A 24,786-nucleotide genomic window follows, 5' to 3' on the forward strand; every position below is an offset into this window, starting at 1 on the left:
GAACTTCTGAGCTTAGGTTTATGTGTGAATTAGACATAGTGTGTAGCAGAGACAGTGCTCCTATTATTCTGGATATGCATAGATCAACAGGAAAGACAAACTATCAACACAAAGGTTACATACAGTCACAGAACCAGTGTTTTTGCATGTTAGTTATAAAAAAAAGTATACTTTATTTTACATAAACCTTTTCTTTTAGATGTAAAACAAAATTAACTATCTTCTTCATTTATGATACAACCTGGAGAGATGTGAGACCTGGATGAAATGGAAAATGCATCCTAATCAAAGTCCTGTTTGCTTTTCATTTGTCAAAGCTTCCTAACTGTGTGCACTCAGCTGCATTATCACACATCAGCGGCTCACAATGTTCATTGGGATGGATTAGAGATCTCAAGCACACTTTCGATCTCTGCAAAAATCGCTTTTTCTTTTCACTCTGAAGCTAAATGAGAGGAAAACCAAGGCAGCCAGGAAGACAACCAAACACACCGTGGCACGCTATAAAACACGTTTAGAGCGCAGTAGTTAACTGATGAAAACATGCAAAGACACTGGCGGTCCTTTAATGCCTCACCAGGTGATGCCTTCACAGCACCTGTGCCTGTGAGCACATGCACAAAGACAAACAGTGCTAACAAATCTAACTGCAGTGCATAGGAGGTTTACCATAATGGTCGTGGGTAGAGATGGTGCAGCTTGATAACTGATACATTTGGACATGACCATCTTGTAGCTGCAGCACATATTGATCTGATTTTGACGACTTGATTGTAAAAGTCTACGACAGCTTAACCATTTTGATCTTGTTTATGTTTTTGTACTTACAATAGTACAGGTGTCCTTATTGCAGATTAGTTTTTTCATGCACAAACTCTGCAATCTCTCTACCATGAAACAGTCAAAGTTCAGCCATAAGTCACAACTCGAGTATCATCCAACAAGCTCACATTTGCTTGAAACTTTGTTAGCTTAGAGACATCTTCCCAGTAAACAAAAGGTACTGACCGAAGTACGATGCTTATACATGGATCATAGCAGAGCAAAATCTTTTACATTTGTTACAATCAAAACAGTTCTTCATCTCAGGAGTAAACGCCGGTCTCTGCTTCTCTTTGGAATTTCCTGTGTCTAGTTATCGATATCAAATGTATTTTAGTGCATTCCCTGAAGAGTTTCCCGTACTAAGGTGTTTTATATTTTTATTTATTCTTTAAGTCTGTCATCATCCCGGAGGAGTTTTTCCTTCCATACTATGAAAAGGCGTGTCCCGTCCCGAAGCATCACTTATTGGGGTTGTCAGGGTTCAGCCATGAGCCGTCCTCCTCCACGTCCCGCCGAACAACCAGCAGCATCTCTGCCACGTCCTGAGAAAGCTGTTCGCTGAGAAATGTGCTGAAAGAGAAGCAAAGAACGACAAAAGGGGGAACGTTTTAATAACATGAACGCAGACAGAGGGCCGATTACTGGGCTAACACAAACAAACGGTGAGGTAAGCGCCATGTGACCTCTCTCATGGGATGACTCACTCGCTGAGACAGAAATCAAGCAGCACACCAAAGCCAAGTTTTGATCCCACTCAGACACACAGATCACACGTCTGCTCTCAAGAGACATTTTCAAGATGTGAATGCACATTCTTACCGTAGTTCTGCTTCTCCCCCAATACAGATGGGGCTTTTCAGTTTAGAGTCCAGGTTGTAGTACTGTCCATTTACTTGCCGAACCGCTAGCCAGTGTCGCCGCCGGAGTGGGAGGAACACGATCCCCAGAGATACCCGGGACGGGACATTAAGAATAAAACCGTGGACCTTTGGCATGCAAAGGCTCTGAACCGTTCTGTATGTTTGTTTTTTTTTGTAAAAAAGGGAGAAATTTGCCTTTAATGTTTAAACTCCAAACAATGAGTTACTGTATCTTTTTGAAAATATAAGAAATGCACAACCAACTGAAAACAAGCGCAGAATGTGCAAAGTACATACCAATGCATTGTGCGTTTTGCTTTAGATCAGTGAGATTCACTCACCGGCGTTTGTCCCACCACACGGCAGCCAGTTCCCGGCTCTGTAGTGCCGCCATGATGACGTTGACGTCATAGTTTCCTGTCCCCAACACTGAGCGATGAGGGTTCACCACACACTGGGGAGCCAGCCTGCAGAGAGAGAGAGAGCAACTGAACAAATAAGCATTTCAAAGCAAATCCACCTTGTATTTGCTCCAGTTCGGTTTTAAATTTAGCCTCTTCTTGCCGGGTCTGTTTGATGTCAGGACAGCACTAAGGTTTTGTTTTCTCTCTTTCCTGGTTGAGTATCTCCACACTCTCAAGCATTTTTAAGAACTGCCCGTCATTGAGATTAATCTAATTTCTTTAAAAAAAAATACTTGGACAAAGTTTCTGTGAGATAATGAAGTCCCAGGGTTGCCCGCAGGGAATTCTGTAGCTAAAGTCACAAGCTAGTCAGACCATGACTCATGTAGTTTGAGTCAATTAGGTTAGTAAATACAATCACTTGCAAAGTGAAATTGCACCACTGCAGTTTTTTCCCCTTGAAGGTTTACATTATATTTCACATAAAAATGAGAAATCCAGAAGTCAGTGATTGTCCATTGACAGCTGACCCGCTCCAAAAAGTATCAAGTCTTGATGCTGTGGACTTTTCAGCTTTTTATGTGACATAAGTCACGTATAGTTCACATTTTGCTGTTGAAACATGAGTCTAGATTTAAATACAAACAACAACCTGATCATCTGTATGTCAATTACTCCATCATTGAGCCCAATAGTGTTACCTTTGAAATCTTTGGAGAACATATGAATATATTTGTCTGTAGACTGTAGATGGTACACAGATGTCTACGAGTCTAAGTGGGATGATATAATGTCTGCCTGGGACAAACCCAGGGCTGTACCACTCCACCCTGCTCTTTCTCCCTCATTACATTGTCCATGGCAGGCTCTGGACATGTTGGTTTCACCTCTGGTAAACATGTTATCCTCTTGAGCAGGATGGGATCACACAAAAGTACCTGCAGATACAACCGGCTGCTGCCTAACAGTTATGAAATACCGTGTTAATAGAGGCTATGTAACCAAGTTGTGGAGCACAAAGGGGCCACGGACCAATATTCTGTCAGATGTGAAGTAATGTGTCTTTATGTGAATGCGCCTTGTTGGTTCGCACTAAGCAGCTAACTACATGAGCAGACACACCGACACATCCTGAACACGTTCCCCTACCGTTTGCAGATGTCATCGGCTGTCTCCTTTGTGAACACCCGCTCCTGGAGCACGTTGTTGAGCGCATGGATGGCGCACAGCTCCAGTCGTTGCTTCTCGTGAAACACGTCTCCTTCGCTCATGCTAAAGCTCTCTGCACACACGAGCACAGACGAGGAGCGCCGTTACCCGACACACATGAGCTGCAACACACAGTCCACGTACAGTTTACAGGCAGCTCGAGCCGACCACAACTAAAGTGGATAGCTCACCGTTGCGGCTGCTGAACTGTGACCGCCTGCTGCTGCTGACGGCGCGCGGGGTTTGGTCGCTGGCGGCGGTTCGCAAAACAAAAGCAAAGTGAACTATTATTAATCGACAGTTGCTGCACAAAGCTGCCGACCGGCTGATGAAACGCTTCCCTCGTTACAAAAAGATTCTGGAGTCTGACAGCTCCATCCAGAAACCGGAAGCAGATCGGTTGTTTTGTTGTGATGATGTTGTTGTTGTGGTTGTTGCACTTAATCACGCCCATTAACGGCTTTTGACAGCGGCAAGCTAATTCGTCACTTTAACCCGTTGGGATCTATCTCTCTCTCTCTCTTTTTTTTTTTTTTTTACTAATTTATATGTTTTTTTAAATACAGTAAAATTAACAATGGATGAAAGTTGTCTTCCTTGCTGCGCACACAGACGTGTTCAGTCCACCAGGCGGTCAAAGTGTGGACGTGATGTTAAAGCGCCCCCGAGTGCTCAGCCTTGGTATTGATGATGGGAAGGCCAACCTGGACTTTATGTTAAACAACTGATGCTGAACTTATGGAGCTTGGGGTTATATTGGACTATATTATTTAATAACATCATAGGCTTTGTCAAATGTTCATAAGTTGATTAAAAACACACACAAAACACACACACACAATTATGAATTATTAAATATATATAATTTTTTTTAAAAGCAAAGCAAACTCAACTCATGTATCTTGCACAAGGCAATAGCTAGTTCATACCATAGATATGCAAATTAGATATGTACATATTTTTATGGTATGATGTTCAACCACCATCTCATTGGTTCTGGTCATTGGTACTATAAAACAGCTGATCTTCTTTCTTGTTATAAGAAAACACATTTTTTTGTCATCTCTGGTGTGTCCTGGCTACTGTAATTAACTTCATTTCTGCAATACACTGCTGTGTCTGCATTTGCTTCCTCTGAGAGTTGTGGTTTCTGTTCATGTTTTCAAATTGGCTGCAATTTTGAATTCAGTTTTGTATGTATATCTTCTTTACTTCTCAAAAATACCAGTATTCTTCAACTAATGTTCTCCCTCACGTGCCTCTATTTGGGTGTGACATGCATTGTGTTTCCTTGTGCATTTCAATTGTATCCCACATAATATTAGTTATCTTTTCAGCACTGTTCAGGGGTGTGGGGATTTTTCAAACGGGCCTATAGCTGACTAGCACCAGTCATGTTTTTGATTCTGTGTGGCTGATAGGGCTGCCAACTGTGAAGTAACGACATTGATGTATCGTGATTGGCTCTATGGTTCTGACGTAGCACCTCATTAGGCTGCCCATTGGTCGACGGCAGTAGGTTAAACTGAGGATCGTATTTTTGTTCCTGTGTCAACGAAAAGAAGAAAAGAAGAGCAGTCAGTGTGAGACCCGGCTTAGTTTCTATTTCTGCAGTTTTTTTAAGCTTACGAAAAGGTCTTGTCACATCTCACCGAGCCAGACCTCCACGAGCTCAGCAGAGCCCCGTTTGAAGATGGTGAGTCGGGTGCCGGAGGACGTTGCTAACGGCTAGCAAGAGCAGCTGCTAGCTTGATCCGACGTTTAGCCGTCGAGCTTCTAATTCGGGTTGTGACTACTTGCTGGAGTCTTTGGCGTTAATTAAGAATCGTGATCTACATTTAATCTACTTACAATATACACGTGTGTTGTATAAATGACTGTATCACACGTTTCACAGTCACCGAGCAGCTTTAAGACAAGCGTCATCAGCTCGAGGCTAGGCTAGTGTCGCTCACGGTCCTGAGACCGTGACGTGAAAGTTACCTGTCGACAGGACCGTCACCTTACCTTTCCATCACAGGACGCTGGCTGGCTTTCGTGGTTGTGCGAATGTCGGATGAGTTTACTGTGTTTTTTAAACTTTTTTGAGTTTTCTAGGGTAACCTTACGTTGCCGTTGGCTCCGCAGCTCACCTCGAACATCTGTGTTTATTGTTTGTAAGAGTTCAAATGACTGGTAATAACGTTACGTTACAATATGAAGAGCAACCCAACATTAAGCACACAACTCACAGAAAACCTGCCGTGCGTGCAAGAGACACGGATGGAGCATGGTTGATGGTGGATTTGTCTTTTTCCAGTTGGGGTTTAGTAGCATTGGAACTTTTGTTTATATCTTATTAAAACACAGTAAATTACAATGTGTATGGACATGACTAAAAACGTGAAATTGCTTTGATTTTATGATTCACAGAAAATTGCCATTTTCTTTATAGCTTAAAGGCATTCTGATTATTTATGCAAGGACTAGGCCTGTATGTACTGATATTACTTCAAAGCTGATGCCTGTGAGATATATATATATATATATATATATATATTTATTTATTTGTGATCAAACTAAAAAATTCAGGTGTATAACTGGTTGTCTATTGTAAAGAAATAAGACCATACTTTCTAGCATGCAATTTATTTTTGGGAGTTTCATTAGTGATAATCTCACTACAACAGTCAAGTAACGCTGCCTTTTCTATCCACCAAGGTGAATTCCCTCTTCATCAGTTATGTAATGCTCCCAGCAAAGCATCTTGAACATTGTCAAAATAAACCTTACCTTTTTTTTTTTTTTTTTGATTTTTCTTTTGCAATAAGTCGTTTTTTGCAAATCATGGTTCAACATTAATGAATTTTTATTTTTCTTCACTCCCAAAAGTACTTGCCTGAAGTAAATTTGTATATTTCCCAATTTAAATTGTTTTGTTCATTCAGTTATCAATTAACCATCAGTCCTGTGCAACTCTCAGAGATGAGAAGGATGCGAGAAGACTTACTCCATCCAGTGTGTTTATGTTTTACTCTGCAAATGAGTTGCTAGATTGACCAGCTCAATGTGGCATTTACCTGCCTGGCAATCAGGCATCTATCCTTGACTCATCCTGCAAATGAGAACTTGGGTTTGCTAAACTATCTTTCTGTCTTTCTACAGAACTCCAATGTGGAGAATTTGCCTCCTCATATTCTTCGCTTGGTCTATAAAGAAATTTCAGCTTTAGCAGCAGACCCACCTGAAGGTATCAAGATTTATCCCAGTGATGAAGACATAACTGAGCTACATACAGCAATCGAAGGACCGGGTAAGGATTACATTATGGTGCCATGCCAAACTGGCATTGTCCGTGATAACTTAAGTACAATATAATAATAATATTAAAAATTGTACTGTGTGCAGTCTCAAAATAATAAATTGTTGCATAAGATAGTTTATTCAGCAAAGCAATGTATTGTCTGTTACAGTATTCAGTAGCAAATCTAGTACTAAATCTCCCTCTGAGAAGTATCAGACCTCCCGTTCAATGGCTCGACAACTGCTTGGCAGTGTAGACAAATTTCACTTGATAACCAACCTGAGGTAATGCAACTTGTTAACTCCTCTCCATGATTGTTAAGCTGTAACGCATCTCCTTAACTATGTTTAGGTTGTTTGTTTTTTTTATACATAATTTACTCATTAGGTGAACAACTCCAAAAGATCTGTATTTCAGTGTCCGTTTTTCAAAGTAGAAATTGTTTCCTTGCCATGGCTCATTAAAAATGTTCATATTATTGTAAAGAAGCTTTGTGTCTGACTTTAGTTGTTGCCAAGAACATTTGAGACACGCCCACTTAAACCACACAGTGACACATTGTCCATGCTATCTTATTACTATCATCTTATTGCTTCATGTCTTGTTATTGTTAAGTACGCCGTTAAGTGCCAGACACTTGTTCACATTGTGTTAACTCCTCCACAGACTAACTTATCTGCATATTTGATTCATCTGCAAACCAACTTCATCAGGGTTTTCGCAGATCCTAAATTTAATAGTTAAAAAAAAAAAGCATTTAAATCACATAAATATGGCTTGAAATGGTATATTACAATATTGCATGGCAGGGCCAAGCTTAGTGTAATTTGTGCAGGGAATGTTTCAAAGGACAATGGAAATGAAGGTAGCCGATGCCAAGTTGTTCCCAGTTCTATTCTACACCTGAAGTAAAAGTTTTTTCTTTTCTTCAATGTAGCTTGGAATTAAAATATATTTAAGACTACTTTAAATGAGTCTTAAAGTCTGACTCCCCTTTCAAGCTGCAGGAACACAGTGTATCCAAAACAGACCCAATCTTCTTTCAATCATTAGTTCCAAGTGGCAACAGTGTAATTTCTAAGGTCACATATCAGTGTGACTGTTTACATAATACCGCTAATCAAAAAATTCATGCCGAAATCATAATCTATGTTTTTGTCTGTTGATTCTGTTGCCGCTCCATGACCCTTTTTTTGTTTGGATCAGGTTTGGCACAGTCGGAACATACTGATGAGATGAATTCTTTATGCTTTGACAGAGGGAACTCCGTTTGCTGGTGGCGTTTTCCGAATGCGTCTTGTCCTCGGGAAGGACTTCCCTGCGGTTCCACCCAAGGGGTATTTCCTGACCAAGATTTTTCACCCCAATGTGGGTCACAAGGGAGAGATCTGTGTCAACGTGCTGAAGAGGGACTGGAAGGCAGAACTCGGCCTCAGACACGTTTTACTTGTAAGCAGAGTCATCAGTCTTTGAGTGTCAGCCGTGTAGCCGTCACCACTTTTTTGCATTTTAATCTCCTTTATTTCCCCACAGACGATCAAGTGTCTTCTCATCCATCCAAATCCGGAGTCGGCTCTGAACGAAGAAGCCGGGCGTTTGCTGTTTGAGGACTATACAGAATATGAGTCCCGTGCTCGTCTGCTTACAGAGATCCACGCCATGGGCGGGTCGTCAGGGGAACCTCAGGACCCTAATGACGGCCCACAGCCGAAGAAGCACGCAGGTGACCCATTGAAGAGAGCGGGACCCAGTGCAGCAGCTGTTCCAGCAGCTCTGGGTAACGGGGCCAATGGAGCAAGCACCACCAGCAGCAATAGTAGTAGCACTAATGTAGCAGGGAAGAAGAAGGCAGATAAAAAGCGTGCGTTGAGGCGACTTTAATACCTCCATGAAATTCTTAGTGTGGGTGTGTATGTTTGTGAGCGCGAGTGTGTGTAAATATAAATATTGAAGTGTGCTGACGATGTTTTTGTTCCCTTTTTTTCTGACTCTTTCTACCACCTATCCAGACTGTCCACTTTGTACTCATACCCTAACTTCTGTTTTGCCTGCAGTTTGTACTGTTGGCACAACATGTTTAATTATTCACATACCTGAAGATGTGGCGATAAAAGGTTTCTTCCTCTTTTTTAAAGGAAAGACAACACCTTCAGTGCGGAAATCATGCCATCCGCTGTATTTTGCCCTGGGCCTAGTGTGAATGAATAAGGCGGGGAATGGGTTTCACTGTGCAAAACATGACCTCTAATAATGTCTGTCCATTAATGAGACACAACTACTGAAGTCTCTGGCTTGACATCGACTCTCTTTAAAGTGTTTCCTGGTTAATGCTGCTGTGATGGTACCGTGTACTGCGCGTGAGTCCAAACCAGGATGTTGCTTTAACTAAAGTCAGGTTTTCAAATTTAACACAGAAAAAATGGTAGAAGAAGTCAGTGGGTTCCCTTTTGGGATAGAAATATTGTTTGTCACACACAATTGTAACATCTTTTTAAATAGTATTTTTCATATTGTGATCTGAGTGAGGAAAGAGCTGGCAATGGAGTATAAAAGGTATCTTGTGTCTTTCATGGAATCTCAACCCCTTTTTTTAATTTTTAATTTTATTTTATTTTTTCTTCTAAAATTCTTTCACTGTCCAGTATTTACAAATGTTGTTTATAACTGACATGTTCATATTCAGCTGTCTTGTGGTGTGAACAAAAAACAATATTGTTTGGTTATAATATGGTTCAACAAGCCTCTGTGGAGTTAAAGCTTTTAAGAAGAATTTAATGACAGATATTACTTTAGCAAATAGTGTGAAGACCTAGATCAGTGATTGAGGGAACAGGGTAGTTTATAGAATACTTTATATAAAATTATCTAATTTCTGTATTAAGCATACAGTGGTGTGACTCTTAAATTACCCCTGCGCCCCTAAAAAGCATTGTGGGTACCTGAGAAGACTGCTGTAGGAAAACCTCCAGGTTTGATGGAGTTTGTCTCCCCCACCCGTTGCACTGGCAGGCGAGGTTTCCTGGGCAGGTTTTCTCTCTGTACTAAATGCATGCGGGGCCTACATTTCCCAAGGAAACACACTGAAGCGCTGTCTTAATTTGGATGGAAAATGTGCCTCTGAATCTCCCGTCATTGTGCAGACTGTTGGCTGGATATTTTATGTCAATTTTAATTTATTTCAATTAATAAAACATTGAGATACAGGAAGTGAAATGACTAATACTTTGAGTTTCTTTGTGTGTGTAATTATTTATTCCGGTGAAACCTTGATGTGTCTGTATAGCTTCTGAGAATGGATAGCCTCTGCTTTTTACTGCTCAGCCATGTACAATATTGCTTTATTTTGTTTATAGTGGTCTCCTGTTCTGCAGTGATGGAATAACCATTATGAAGAAATCAGTAATTGCATCCTCCCCAGCAAATCAGTGAGTGAAAGTGCCCCCGGTAGAGCGTCATGGAGCATCTAATGAAGGAGCAGCAGCCCACCCACCTGTGTAGAAATAGCTGCCTGCCATGCAGGTAATTATCAGACCCCTCTTAGACACCTGGGGGTCCACATAACCCTTTACACCAAGCCCCATATTGGATGTGCGTATACTCCTTCCCCATCTGGTATAGCATATCCTCACTAATTTGTGCGCAAGACATTTCACTGCAGTTATTGTAAAGCGAACACTTTTGAATGCATGGCAGTGAAGGATATGACTCGCTGCTCTGGTGCAGTGTGGGTCAGATGCATGCTGTGTTTCCTATGTCACAGAGCCTCCAGTGAAATGGTATTCATTATGATTCATCCCGACACTAAACGTGTGATCACTAAGTTCCTCAGTAGAAATCATTCATGTGCTGTGGATGCTGTGAACATCGTGAGGAGGCAGTTACTGTGTGTGACGGTGGCACGACGCCAAACGAGACAACTTCCTGTCGTGCATACTGTACATCACAACACATCTCCCTCATTCTTCCCTTCACGGTTTGGACATTTGCAGCTGTCCCCATGTTAGTCTCAAACTTTGAGACATCTCTGAATTATACCAATGCAGGTCCGGATCTAATGGACAGTTTCGTTCACGCGTCAGTGTCAGAGCTTTTGCGCCAATCCTCTCCCCTTCCCCGTTTTCATAGCTTTCATAATTGCCACCAACATAATGACACAGTTGCTGTGGCAACCATGTCTCTCTCTCTCTCTTTCTCCCTCTCTCTCTCTCATACACACACACACACACACACACACACACACACACACACACACACACACACACACACACACACACACAAAGAAAAACACACTTTGGATCTCGGAGGTCTTTTGCTGAATATACCAGCTGATTTAATTTCGCAAATATCCCCGATAGTTTTTATATGTATATTATTTGTTGTGTCAACCAATCATTTTACTTTTGTCAAAGAACAGCAGCTAAAAATCCTGACTGGTGTTTTCTTTTTTCCCGTAGCCATTAAATGTTGGTGTTCAGGGTCATTCAATTAAAGAAGGCAAATTAAATGGAGGGGAATAAAGATGAACGCCACTAGTTGAATGGGTCTAATGACCGTCAGTGCCGAGCAGCGCGGAGTCTCAGCGCCAGTCTGAGCGACCAATCACAGCGCTCCCCCACTGGCGGACCTCCGTGAAGCCAGTCGCAGTTAGGCGGTGTAACCTATCTCGCTTGGAAATTATGAAGGGAGCCAGCTCCAGTCGACTCGAGGTGGAGAAAAGTTAAATTGGGTTTTTTTTTTTTCGATGACGCGTTTGTCGTTTTCGAGCTCCAGAAGTACTGCGTGTTCTCCAGAATAGTTCCACTGCAACTTGTGCTCTATACGAGAAACGGGATTTTCCGACGAATAGTTGACTCGCCTTGTCACATGTTTCAGAAGATTTTAGAACATCTCGTCGGCCACTGAGTCTCTCTCTCTCTCTATCTGGCTTGTCGAGACCCCCCCTCCCTCCCCCACCCCTCTTTCTGCCGTGATGATGGATTATCAATAGCCTGATGGGGACACATAAAGAACGATTGAGACCTGCAGCACTTGTGGAAAAAACATTTAAAACAGGTAGCAGATCCAGCAACAGTTCACGCTGTCCTGATCATCCTCTGCCACAATAACAGGCTGAGGGACGCTACAGAGATACAGTGCGCAGGCTCCCCCAGCGCTGCTCTCCAGCATCCAACCCCAACAGCAGCGCACAGGTAAGGCACGACACTCTGCACCTTTTATTAATGCAACGCCAGTTATTAAACTGTTCGATACCTGCGTTTGTGTCTGTAAGAAAAATGTGTTTGCCATTTGTTTGGATGCATCAGCTGTGCTGGAGGCTGTCAAACTAAATATTTGGATGAAAGCTGCGCCATAGAAACATATTTACGCGTTACGCCTCTACGCTTTATGATATGTTTTTCATCATTTTAACACTGTAATCGACGGCACATTGCGATGTTCTGAACATATTGTTTCTAAGACCGACACATCAAGCCGGACTACACACACAAACACACGCACCGGCACGGATACACCCACGCACTCTTAGCCTACTGATACATGCAAGTCATTTCCATTTCCCGCATGCTTGTTCATTGCAAGTAGAAACTTATTAACCTAATGAAGGATAGCATTTTGTTCTAAAAGTGTCGATGTACAAATGCAAAGTCATTGCGCAGCACATATGTGACTGATGAGACGACAGCTGCTGCGCTGCTTTCACTGTAATTTCATGTATTTTGCATCGACATCAACATGACTTGTATTCATTCATTAACCTTCATTGATGCGCATTCATGTTCGTTTTCGCAAAAGCGTGTTTAAAAGAAGAAGAAAAAGAGGCCATTTTGTTTCATTTCCAACAACCTGTTGAAATTGTTGCATGTCCAGCCGTCTGCACGGCTTGTCAGCCTCCTGCAACGGAAGTAAGGGGAGCCGTTATTGGCCTTAATACAGTTGCTTGCCATAAAAGGAATCTGTGGAAATTGTTTGTTTAACCTCCATTGACCATGTAACTCAGGAATGCATCTTCACAGTTATGAATGTGTTGCCCTTCACCCTTTAGTTCCCATCCTCTGCTCTCTCTCTTCCACTCTACTGCATTGCTTCAGCAGCACAAGAAATATTGACAGGAAAACATTTGCTTCTACTGTATGTTGAGTCACTTTGCTGGAAAGATTTGACACTGGTCCTCATGCTTTTTATTGGGGTGCAGGAGGACTGACGCCGTCGTGTTTTGAATTCTTAATTTCAGAGCTCAGTCATGGTTTGAAAACTGTAATTTCCAATTCATTGGGGAGTGGTTCGGTCACATCGGCCAGAATATCCTCATCATGAAGTGAGCAGAACATGTGGGAATGGAAGTTGAGCACGCGTTGGCATAAGTGTCGTCTTGTCGAGCAGGAGACGGGCAGATGTGACTTTGAAATCTGGTTTGGCTATATGGGTGTAGATTGGATTCTGCCTCCCTTCTCTTTCACTGCCTCTTTCACTCACACACAGCCAGAGCTGCAGTGCTATTCTGAGAGAGTTAGCTGCCTCAACCCACGCACAGAATCTGAGAAAGAGAGAAAGGCAGAACGAGGGAGAATAGAGGAGAAGGAGGGAGCAAGAGGAATAAAGGAGGGAGAAAGAGACTGACAAGGAGGTTTAAAGAATTCCTACTATAGTCTCTCACATGCACTCAAGCCTTTTTACAGTTTCACATTTCCCCCCCTTTAACTGTTTCAACAGCGGCTGATTTACAGTCTCGATTGGCACTCTTCTTGTGCGTGGCGTTGACTGTATTTGCAGGTCTGTTTGGCGGTGCTGTTTGTGTGATGTGCTATGTTGTATTGGTAAGTGCTGGGAGAAATGTACTTGATTCTGTGCCACCCACACACCGCCCTCCCACTCATGGTCGTCTCTGCATACCTCTGGCTCTTCCCGCTCGCCACAATCTCTTTGCTCATTTAAATCCCTACCCTGCATTTATCCCTTTGCTCTCCTTCTCTCTTTCTTCATCATTGGCTTCTCAGGAGCTCCTGCAACTAAACAGACACACTAACGCACACTCGGCCTCTCACAATGTGCCCATAACGCAATTAATCAAATGAAATACAAAATGCCTGTGTTGTGTCAGTGCGGGGCTTCTTTCTCACCATGCCTCTCGTTTGTGTTACAGCGGACACATTCCGGCTTGGTCGACGTGTTAACTTGAAGAATATTCTGGAAATCAAGTAGAACATTTAGAGACGACGGAGGAACACTTTTGGAACATTAGTTGGTTGGAGAACTGCTGCCTTCGTGTCTCTCGTTGTTCTTCCTCTGAACTCCCCTCAGAAGGTCAGAGGAGCATGTAACTGAAACAAGTGGAGCCCTCGGTGATTTCAGCGTTCTGTCTCCCCCATCTGTGCCTACATTCTCCGCTACAGATAGGGACGTTTTTGATAATTACATAGAATTATAATTTCTGTGGGAGACAGATCTGCCTCTGTCTATTATTGCCAACACCTCTAACACAATAACTTCATGCATTTACATATTTCTCAACAAAAGTGATATTCTTTGAACCTCAGAGACAAATCAGGAATAATTTTACTTCAAGAGACATGTCACATGGAGACGCAATGTGCCATTCAGTTCACATCTAATTAGTGATACTGTTGAATGACGGGTAACTTTCTGTGCCTAAAAGCTGAATAGAGAGCATTTAAAATCCATGACGTTTGCCTCATTTTGCCGTGTATTTCACAGGCTGAGAGTCGGCTCCTTGGTTTATGCTTACTCTTAATTTTCAGCTGTTACAGTCTTCTAGCACTTAAGCTGAGCCTCCCTCATTATCGCCCCTAGCCCAGTCACAGTTACAGTCCGTGCCAGACGACTACGGATGCACATGAATCCAATGCTAGAAAAGATTGAGATAAAGTACACAGTGTTTCTATAGATGTGACGAGTGTCGAGAACAAGTTGATATGGAGATGCTACCCTGCTCTAGAGAAAGTAGGCATCAAGAATAGACACTTGTGTATGTTAATCCCATTTGTTTACAATGCCGATAAACACAAAATACAAGAAAAGTATTCTGGATTTCCTGCATATTTTCAGAGAAGAATTGCTTACAGCTTAAATAAGTGCCAATTTTGAATATATATGGTGCCAGATTTTTATCCAGGAATGAACAAAACGGACAAGACGCTGACACACAGTCTATCGGTCAAGAGCCACAATCAGCACAGGAATGTATAGGACTGCCATATTTTATTGAAAATCCTTGCTTCTTACTGGCCTTTAAGGTTTCAAAAATTAATTCCATCCAGCCGTGCGTCAGCTATTTGTCCTTTTGTTCTGTGTGAGGTGAAGTGTAGAACAAGACATTAGGCACTAAAAGCATGAAGATTGTTTTTTTCAATCTGTCCTTTTTACAAAGCTGCATCAATTTTAGTGTTCTTGAGAGGGCACCGATAAAGTCATTACACATTCAGAGTTCCTTTCTAGCAGTAAATTAAAACCATTTTAATACCATTACCGACAAACCTGCCAACTGTTTTTGATAGTGTTGGACCTTTTGATTTGGACTGTTCCTGACCTTTTCTAATATTACACCATAGAATTACTCAGTTTCTGACAACAACAAAAAAGAACCGACTTCCAATCCCATCATCCATTTCATCATCCAACATTGCTGAATGAAACTACCGATACACCATCAATATCCAGTAGGTTGTACATGCTACTTGAATATTTCACATGCCATTTTAGTGGGTTAAACTGCAAAAGCGGATACAGCGGTGTAACTGCATTGACTCAACAACAGAAAATAGATCTCTTAGTCATGTAAAAATGACGCCCACCACCAATCTCCTAGTCCTCGCTGTCTCCCTGCTCTCCCTCCTCACTGCCCCAGTCACCGGTGTTGCGGAGACCTCTCCGTCCCCCCCTCCTCAACAAATAGACCGCTCACAGAGGCCTTTCACCACAGAGCCCAAGCCTGGCCCCCGCCCTCCTCTCCTGCTTCTCGCCATGCGGACCAATATCCGGCCAGCAGCTCTCCAAGGCAGGACCAAAACCCCTGAGAAACTTCCAGAAACCTCAGAGGGAGTTCTCGAGGCGCCTCCGAGACCCCTTCCCCAGGTCATGTTCCCCAAGAATGTGACTTCGTCAGAGGCCCTTGCACCTCCACTCGGCGCCGCCCAGGTAGCGCCCATTCGACCCCGTATGATGGACATATGGATGGATGTATGCCGGGGTTATTATGACGTCATGGGACACTTTGACAGCGCTTTCAACTGCTCCAAGGACATCTTTGTCTTCTGCTGTGGAACCTGCCACTACCGCTTCTGCTGCCCAGATCGTACACGGCAACTGGAGCAGGAAAACTGTAACAACTATTTCTCTCCAGACTGGGCCAAGCCACAGACAGACACCATGATGTTACCAGATGATTTAGGTCCTGACCCAGACTTTGATCCGCTGAAGCAGCAGAGCCACAACACGGGCTTCGTCATCGGAGGCGTGATTGTTTTCATGGTGGCGGTCGCAGTGGGCATCAAGGTGGTCTTCAACAAGGTGCAACAGGAAGCCAACCAAAGGGACCTAAATATGCCCAGGTGAGGCTTTGAAAAAGATCTTTTCATCACCTGTCACTGCTGAATTTATGACTTTAATTTATGTATGAATACTGTAATTAGGTCTTCAGGACTCCATAAATGGCCCACATTCATCACCCTGGGCTCAGAATGATGTTGTTAGTCATCAGATGAAACATATTTGATCTTCACCGAGTGGCTGCTGCAGAATCCATGGTTGTTTTGATTCCTCTAGGATTTTTATCTCATATACGGCCAGTAATCTTGGCAATAAAGATTTGCACTTCGATGTTTGTACAGGTTGCAGTTTTCTTTCTTGCAGTACAGTTGTGGAGGGTGAAAGTTGTTGACTGGTATTGTTAGTTTAATAGATTAATATTTTATCTTCTAATTCTGCTTATTCAAGCTCAGTTAATCAAATGTCTGGTTAAATTAATAACCAGCCAACTGGTGTTTATGAAAAATTTTCTTCACAGATTTCTTCACAATTTGAATACTGTAGATATTTCAAAAAATTTAAGATAATTGTTTTTATAAATTTATCTCAAATCAAACGACTTGAATCTATCATCAGATGAATATGATCAATCACGTACACACCAATCCAATGTCCCAAAACGATACCCTGTAAACAATATTGATGATGACAAATATGAAAAATCACTCATCACAAAACATAGACGACTTCATGAATGTTACATGACATTCAGCCATCAGCCAATAGTTTATTGTCAATTTCACCTTGTGTTTCCCTTTTGCTTGTTTTATTACATCATCAGAGCCCTGGTTGACATGTTACGGCACCAGTCCAGCCCAGTCCAGCAAGATGAGAGGAACAACAGCGTGGCTTTGGCTGTAACGGACGCACAGGGGACACTGGGGAGACCTCCGAAAAATCTTTACGCCCCGGGACTGCCCAGCAAGGACAACAGATGTGAGGGTTCAGGGTCTTTAGTGAATAGCACAATCAGCACTTTGTAACAGCATCCTCTGTGTGCCGAGGCACATCGGTTTTTGCCACGTATGCCCGTGGATGCAGGTTGCTTTCTGTGTCACCAAGATATCTTTGTAGCCATTATAGAAAAAAGAACAGGAATCTGACATCTTTAAAATATGCATGCAATTATATGAAGATGTTAAGAAGTACTGTGCATGTGAAACGATGCGAAGGTGAATTGATGCAAACATGTCTATAGTTGCTTCCATCTTTATATGTTAAAGGGCCATTGAACTGGAAACTGCTTGACATCCATTTTGAGCTGATTACCTTATGTTCTTCTTGCAGTGGGCAATTTGCAACACAATTTCATCCACTCATCAGGCACCAGCCCCAAACACACCGCAACTATCGGTAAGGCAGCTGGTGAAAGCCGGGCTCCTCTGTAAATTACATGTAATCATCACAATGCTTAATTTACTTTATTCAGTTTCATTTAAGCTCAAAAGTAGGCTCATTCATCCCAACAATAATAATGATTATCAGAGCTTTGGTTGCTTCTGTTCCTGTGAATGTTAGCAGATTCTGACACAGCTACGTGCAGTGCGCTATATCCAGAGGAGCAAATCTCATTTACACCCAGTTGTTTTCTCGCTGTGGTCTCTGTAGAACGCACCCCTCGAATGAACAATGCTCAGCTGGCAGCTGGAGGCACCCTGCTTTCCAATAAACACAACAACACCAAATCCCAGCCGGCCTTCCACCACTCCCTGCACAACCTGGCTCAGCTGCCGCCTTCTTATGAGAGCGCCACCAAGCCTGAGCTCAACAGATACTCCTCGCTCAAACGCCTCGGTGAGTACCGTCATTTTACGAGAAATTAGGACAAATGTACCAGTCTGTCTGCCTCTCTCCTCCCTCGCAGCTGTTTCATGAGCACTGAAGCACGGTGACACTCTTGACGCCAGGGCACAAAGTGCAGGATGCATCATTATGTGCTGATGCTATTTGCTGTGGTGATAAACAATTCAGAGAAATTTTGTTTGGCTTTCAGAGAAAGGTCTTGATGAGTACTCGTCTGGTTACTGCACCACCAAGAGACGGCCTCACACAGCCCAGCCGGCCCTCCAGTCCTCTCAGCACCACCTCCACTGGGGTGGAGACTACACCCTCAGTGGCAGAGGAACCCTCCCCAGGCATGCAGTCCGTCCCTGGATCCCGCCGCCGCCTTCTGGCATGCCTGCCTCACCCACCCCCAACCCTTACCCTCTGGATCCCCCGGAGCCCCTGTACAACCCTAATTACGAGACTCTCTCCAAGCCCCAGAGGAAAGTTAAACCCACTGACCAGCTGCTCAACATGGGTGATGTCCCTGGCAACACAGGAACACTGTCCAGGTTGTCCAAGAACCAGCAACACCAGTACTACAAAGCCATGGCAGTCTCCAATAAGAACTCCAACACGCAGACCCTCACCAGGAAGACCCAGGACAGGCAGGACAGGCAGGACAGGCAAGACAGGCAGGACAGGCAGGATAGGCAAGATAGGCAAGATAGGCAAGACAGGCAGGATAGGCAAGACAGGCAGGATAGGCAGGATAGGCAGGAACGGCTGCTCATGTCCCCGGACCATTTGGAGGAAAGGATGGGACCTGGCGGGATGGGACCCGGCGGGATGGGACCCGGCGGGATGGGACCCGGCGGGATGGGACCCGGCGGGATGGGACCCGGCGGGATGGGACCCGGCGGGATGGGACCCGGCGGGATGCCAGTCGCCGGGATGGGGGTTGCAGATCCATACGCCCACACAGGAGGTTCTGTCCCCACGCTGCCCCGCCAGCAGAAGGCCCAGTCACAGCAGAACGTCTGCGCCACGCCCTCCCTCGACCGCCACCACATGATCAAGATGAACTCTCACCCCACGTCCGGACGAGAGCAGGAGAGGAGCACGGCCATCACGGGGCACATGAGCGGGGGCATGGGCTGGGCGGGGGAGGCGCCCGCTCAGGGGGTAGTCATGGGAACGGGAACACTAGGGGGCCACAGCGCCAGGAGGATGGCTTTTGCAGCGAAGCGGCAGAACACCATTGAGCAGCTACATTTCATACCGGGAGGAGGAGGGGGCGGTGGGGGGTCAGCAGGAAGTGGAACAGGGAGTCAGGGCATTAGGACGGGGAGTAAAAATGAGGTGACGGTGTGAGGTTTGTGCCTAATGTAGAGTTAACCTCTCATCAAAGTTATGGGAATAGATCACCCTTCTGCATTTAAATATTCAATATTCAACTACAAGAAATACAACTATAAGTACAACGTTTAGTAACAGTATACTGTGTTTAGGCTATTCAAATTAGTGTTAACTTGTAATTAAATAGCTTAAATATAATTATTTAATCAAAAATCTAGATGGGGAATATCTTTTCCAATTACGTGATAGCCTACATCAGCCATATTTTATAACACAATTTGCCATATTGCCATATACAGCGGTGCCATTATTGTAGATAGACTGATGGAAGGGTGAAACAAAACCAACAGAAGTGTCGTTCATCATTTTGTTTTTATATGTGTTTTTCAAAAAGTACTCAGGAGCCATATTAGATAGGGAACATGATGATATACATAGATATATGTATACATTGATATATATATATATATATATATATATATATATATATATATATATATATATATATATATGTATAATTTATTTATATATATGAAGAGAGATTGATGAAGAGGAGGACCATCTGGAATATTGTGTCACAGAATTCAAGAGAGAATTGAGCCAACTACCTGCTGGACTGTCAGCCGGCTCAGCTCTCGCCGACAATGATTTATCAAACTGAACCTCACGGGGGAGAAGCCTGGTGGACCAGATGAGTGTGAATAAAACCGTGTGCCTGGTGAGGGATTTTGGAGAGCTGACTCCTGAACCTCATTCTGACACAGGGGAAAATAACAGATTTTTGTTACTTCCCATGTAAATGAGTGGACGAGGTCGGGGCTGTTTCTGACTTGGACACTGCAGCCTGACACTGGTGGCAGGATTTGAAACCGCGGACGTACCCACATTACCGATCTGACGCCTGGGTTGCCTAGTTTTCCATGTGACCTTAGATCCAAACCCCCCAGAGGGACTCACACACTGATCCCTGTTCCACTATGAGTGTAAACGGATGTTAGAGTGTGTTACGGGTGAGTTTACCCTAATGTTCCCATCTCAAGATCAGGACCTAACTGTAAAAAACGATGGGCTACCAAATAATATAGAGCCATCTGTCACGTTATTACAAAAATATCTTGACACAAACACAGATGAGTCGAGAGACGCATGTGTTCAGTTTACCTATAAAAGGGCAACTTGCTTTACTGCAGGTTGTGAACGAAGAGCAAAGGTTTTTTTCTACAGAGCACAAATGAATAGTCCGTGATGCAGAGGTTGCACTTACACAACTGTCCTTCAAAGCCATTTATGGAGATACAAAGAAAATACCACAGAGGAAGCTGGTCTGACAATCACCATTTTATTATTCTCACCAGGTGACCAATTATACAAGTCAGTGATATTTTGTACAGTCAAAGGATTGGCTTCAGAGCAAGCCAAAAACTCCTCTGAGTCAGGAGAGATGGGCGACCTGAGGCCTTCTCCTGTGTTGCTCAATATGGCGTAAGAGACTCGGATGGTTAGGAAGTCCTCCCCGTCCTCAAGAGGAAGAACTTGCTGTAACATAACGCACTTCAGCCAGTTATAAAAACTAAAAAAAAAACTAAAAAAAAACAGAAAAGAGAAAAAGAAATATTCATCAATAACAACGCTTATCAATACTAAGGGCTATCCTATCCTATATACTGTAGTATGTGATATCTGTGGTCCATATGAAATGCTATCTCTTTCTCTTGATTTTGTGTTGATATTGTCATGATGTGTTAAGTATTAATGTGTACAAAAAACAAGAGCAATTTAAGCACAGTTCAAAGAGAAACATAGAGACAAAAAAAAAAAAAACTTTGCACAAATCGATCCCCTGATATTTGCACCAGATACAGACATACTTATCGTGTCCTCCAGGTTTACATTCTGTACAAGCACGGCTGACTTTGTGAGCGATCACTTGGCGGTATTGTATCGAGAGAAGATTTTTTAAACATGAAATCAGAGATAATTACGCAGATCAAAGAAGGAACTTGTTACTGCTTGGTTTCTGTTCAGTCATGTGAAAGAGTACAGAGATGAAATACTGACAAACAGAAACATTTGGACAATCTTCCTATACACAGTGCTAAATGTAGTTGTTATGAATATGATGGAGTGTTATTATTAATGATTATTATAACTGTTATGGTTATTATTAACAATTATATTATGATGTGATGTTCTTTTACTTGGTGGGATTTAAGTGTTTATTGTTTTTAGATAACTAGCATTCTCACGACTAGTTGGTTTTTTCATACATCTGGTCATAAATTCAAGTTTTTAAAAACCTTCTAAATCTTGATGCATGCCAGCTCCATTTCACTGAGAGGCAGTTACAGTATGCCTGGATTTGAAGGTCATTGACGCTTATATGCTCAATTTTCCAGCTGTATGTACTGTGCCTAGACATCGGCCTTATGACTTCTTGATCTCAAGTGATTACTTAAGTTTCCACTCGGGTACAAAAATATCTATTGAAAAAATCTGCAGCCTTCTAAACGTATGTGTAGACGACGGTGTTTTAACAACCAGTGGGGGACAGATGTGTTTGGGACAGGCCAGAAGTTGTTAAACCAGACTGGAGGCGGTCTGATGTCTCAACTGCAGCAGCCGGACCCAATACCACATCATGGGTTGTACACACTAAACCCATGATGCCATAATGTTTGTGTTTTTGGATGAATGTTTTTCGGGTGGAGGAAAAACGAAGGTCTAATGGAAACCTGAATGCTTTGAGTGTCTTTTTCAGGGAAACATGACAAGTGACATACAGTAGTATTAGATTTTTTTAATAGAGCCGCAAAAGGTCTGTAGCAAAGTCTGTAATATCTCACAAGCCATATCCATCGAAACTCATTATATCAATTTTATAAATGGTTAATCTAATTTGTGAAAGTATTGTATTTTGTATAGCTAGTTCAATCAGAATATTTTGAGTGATCTCTTCAACATTAATTTGAGAATTCAACAAATTATGTGTTAGTATTTAATGAATTGTACAGTGCCAAATTCATAACATTTTGTTGTCTTTCTATTGTCATAGCCTCCTACAAGATTACAGGGGATATTTATTTTTCACAACTGAGAATTTACAGACAGACAAGTCAGCTAAAAAACTTAGAAAGAAATGAATGAATATGGTGTGTGTTTTTACCATTATGAATTCATTTAGAGAGAGGATGGTTAATGGCCACCTGAAATGTAAAGCATTATTAATAGTAAATTGTATGGACAGGGAGTGTGTCCATTAATGAAAATCTAGGATTTATTTTCATGCCTATAAATTTCAAAATAACCCTTTTGTTATTGTTCAATGCATTGATCCCCTTGGATAGGACAGTGACTCACAAAGAATTTGTATAATAAAGTTGGTGGAAAAAAAGGTTTTGTTATTTATTATAGAGTGTAAGTTTTTTGCATTAATGTTCTTGAATTATGATTATTATTATTATTATGAATGTTATAATAATAAATAATAACCAAGGCACTGTTTTCTGTCATTCAGTGATATATTCTTGTCTTAGTATGGCATATTTTAAAGATATTTCTCAACCATTGGGCCTTTCACACTCTTTTCTTGAAGAAACAAGCATTGAGGCACATTGCACCTAACACAACAATATTATAACAATATTATACAGTATGCCTTTATGTTACTGCACTTGGAGGAGCAGAACCCCAAGTGCTTGGTTGCTCACACAAATCTACAATTTAGCAATATATCAGACTTTAGTTAGACAGATATGTTCATTGTTGCAATTCAGGTTGTGATGTTGATGTGTTATCAAGTTAAAGTGAGAGTCTGTTTGAAATAAGACTCATGGCAAGCCAATGAGCTAAGCCCGTACTTCACTGTTTCAGCGGAAATCTAATGTTTTCTGGAAAAGAATGTAGCTGACATCTGCATTTTCAGTGATCATGAGTGGTATGACTTAAATGCACTTAAAGCATCAAAAGCTATTGAAAGTATTCATTTAGCAGGACGTTGTATTATTATTACTGGTGCGTTTATTTTTAAGTAGCTGTTGAAGCTAATCAAGGTACAGTTAGTTTCTCATGATTTACTGTGGAGTAGAAATATTAAGTAGCACAAAATGGAAATACTCAAATAAAGTACAAGTACCTCAAATGTGTACGTAGGTATAGTCGTGGTGTAGGATTTGAGACCTGCGTCTTGATCAGAGACAATATTGAGATTCTAAAATCATCACAAGACAAATGAATGTTTCACAAGGGGTCAAGCCAGAAGCAACGGCTCTATCTAAGCCATTAGTCTTCAGATGGTTAGTGAGCACACAGAGTGGCTCTGTGATACAATCCATCAGGATGTGAGATATTGTATAAGCCACATTAAGGCTATACAGTGCCAGTGGGAGTGGGCAACTGTGCTTTTAAATTAAATGAAAAGGCGAAATGTTTCTTCATATAATTCACAGCTCTAGACCAGCTGAGTGCGGAGTTATATCATCAGTACCTCCTGGATCCTTAGAGAGAGGTGAGGGCTACGGAGCTCATATTAAAACCTCCTGTGAATACATTTATTGCACTGAGATGTATGAAGGCTCAAATAAAAGAGCAGACGTACTGAAAGAGAAATATGTTTTACGAGCGTTACACAAAGGGCATGAAATATATTATGTTTGATTTAGACACTGGCTGCCACCGATGCAGTACAATCATTGTAATTTGCACATTTCGCCACAAGGAGGTTCAGTAGCTCCTCGGCTCGGAGACAAAACCTGTATGATGCCTTCACTCAAAATGTCTTTTCATTTTCAAGAGAAGCTGCCCACACTGTCTAACACTATTGATATTAATGCAGAAATCAGACTAATTAATATTCAAATTGAAAATACATGAGTTAAGGCTTTCAGTGCCTTTGATGGTCCTGCAAAAGAGGATGCAACCGACATGCTCTGTGCACACAATTAGCATCCTAACCTCACACAGACATGATTACAATCCCTAATATCAGAGAGGCTGAGCGCTGAAATGATTCACTTATTTGTAATTATAATGAGTTAATCAATTCCAAGATGTGTGTGATGATGAGCCTGAGGGAAAGCATTGTCCTCATTCATATTTCTTAATGATCATATTGATCTGAATTTATGGGTGCTCACTTTTAAAGTGACTCGATCGTGTAGGTCTGTTTGGGATAGAGGAAAAGGAGGAGATGTCGAAAACAAATTGTTGTTTTCTTGAGTGCCTTGAGAAATTTATGTGACTTTTTGTCTCTTGTTATGACATTATTCTTGACACATGAAAAATTACAAGCTCTTGGTTTTAGGAAACAATTCTTTTTATATAATGATATATATAATGATATATATAATGATATATATATATATATATATATATATATATATATATATATATATATATATATATATATATATATATATATATATATACATATATAACCACCATATTACTATAAACTATAAAGACTAACAATTAAATGGGCCTGAGAACAAAGATAATTATTTCTTTACATAAATATCACTGAAATATTTTTTAGACCTGAAAA

General features: G+C 41.9%; 3 protein-coding genes across 5 annotated transcripts; 2 read left to right on the plus strand and 1 right to left on the minus strand.

Moving 5' to 3' along the window:
* Positions 1-1,185: 1,185 nt before the first annotated feature.
* On the minus strand, positions 1,186-3,695 carry josd2 (Josephin domain containing 2). Of its 3 annotated transcripts, none has more exons than XM_068568933.1 (5): positions 3,490-3,695; positions 3,239-3,420; positions 2,027-2,152; positions 1,645-1,839; positions 1,186-1,395 (listed from the first exon to the last, which is right to left on the minus strand). In XM_068568933.1, exons 2-5 carry the CDS (start codon positions 3,358-3,360, stop codon positions 1,284-1,286), a joined length of 555 nt encoding a protein of 184 aa, XP_068425034.1. In that variant the 5' UTR covers positions 3,361-3,420; positions 3,490-3,695; the 3' UTR covers positions 1,186-1,283. The 3 variants fall into 3 exon arrangements, with proteins under 3 accessions (XP_068425034.1, XP_068425033.1, XP_068425032.1); XM_068568932.1 differs by having other exon boundaries at positions 3,239-3,371; positions 3,490-3,694; XM_068568931.1 differs by having other exon boundaries at positions 3,239-3,695.
* A 1,109-nt stretch (positions 3,696-4,804) lies between these two features.
* Positions 4,805-9,801, plus strand: ube2s (ubiquitin-conjugating enzyme E2S). Its single transcript, XM_068570092.1, has 4 exons — positions 4,805-4,994; positions 6,443-6,590; positions 7,840-8,030; positions 8,115-9,801. The coding sequence occupies exons 1-4, from the start codon at positions 4,992-4,994 to the stop codon at positions 8,460-8,462; spliced, it is 690 nt and encodes a 229-aa protein (XP_068426193.1). The 5' UTR covers positions 4,805-4,991; the 3' UTR covers positions 8,463-9,801.
* A 1,437-nt stretch (positions 9,802-11,238) lies between these two features.
* LOC137781263 (uncharacterized) lies at positions 11,239-19,709 on the plus strand. The gene is made up of 6 exons (XM_068569920.1): positions 11,239-11,770; positions 13,723-16,147; positions 16,906-17,060; positions 17,412-17,477; positions 17,733-17,918; positions 18,118-19,709. The coding sequence occupies exons 2-6, from the start codon at positions 15,381-15,383 to the stop codon at positions 19,260-19,262; spliced, it is 2,319 nt and encodes a 772-aa protein (XP_068426021.1). The 5' UTR covers positions 11,239-11,770; positions 13,723-15,380; the 3' UTR covers positions 19,263-19,709.
* The last annotated feature ends 5,077 nt before the right edge of the window (positions 19,710-24,786 follow it).

This window comes from Clinocottus analis, unplaced genomic scaffold (assembly GCF_023055335.1).
Source record: "Clinocottus analis isolate CAN_PGR_092001 unplaced genomic scaffold, fCliAna1.0.p SCAF_9, whole genome shotgun sequence".
In the NCBI taxonomy this organism is placed as follows: domain Eukaryota; kingdom Metazoa; phylum Chordata; class Actinopteri; order Perciformes; family Cottidae; genus Clinocottus; species Clinocottus analis.

Excerpts from the sequence above, each read along its gene's own strand:
- ube2s (XM_068570092.1), top strand. Across the intron at positions 6,591-7,839 it reads TACAGCAATCGAAGGACCGG|AGGGAACTCCGTTTGCTGGT; the intron begins GTAAGGATTACA and ends ATGCTTTGACAG. Across the intron at positions 8,031-8,114 it reads GCCTCAGACACGTTTTACTT|ACGATCAAGTGTCTTCTCAT; the intron begins GTAAGCAGAGTC and ends ATTTCCCCACAG.
- LOC137781263 (XM_068569920.1), top strand. The coding sequence starts at position 15,381 with ATGACGCCCACCACCAATCTCCTAGTCCTCGCTGTCTCCCTGCTCTCC. Across the intron at positions 17,061-17,411 it reads GCCCAGCAAGGACAACAGAT|TGGGCAATTTGCAACACAAT; the intron begins GTGAGGGTTCAG and ends TTCTTCTTGCAG. Across the intron at positions 17,919-18,117 it reads CTCCTCGCTCAAACGCCTCG|AGAAAGGTCTTGATGAGTAC; the intron begins GTGAGTACCGTC and ends TTTGGCTTTCAG.
- josd2 (XM_068568933.1), bottom strand. The coding sequence starts at position 3,360 with ATGAGCGAAGGAGACGTGTTTCACGAGAAGCAACGACTGGAGCTGTGC. Across the intron at positions 2,153-3,238 it reads GCCGATGACATCTGCAAACG|GCTGGCTCCCCAGTGTGTGG; the intron begins GTAGGGGAACGT and ends CTCTCTCTGCAG. Across the intron at positions 1,840-2,026 it reads GTGTGGTGGGACAAACGCCG|AACGGTTCAGAGCCTTTGCA; the intron begins GTGAGTGAATCT and ends ACAAACATACAG.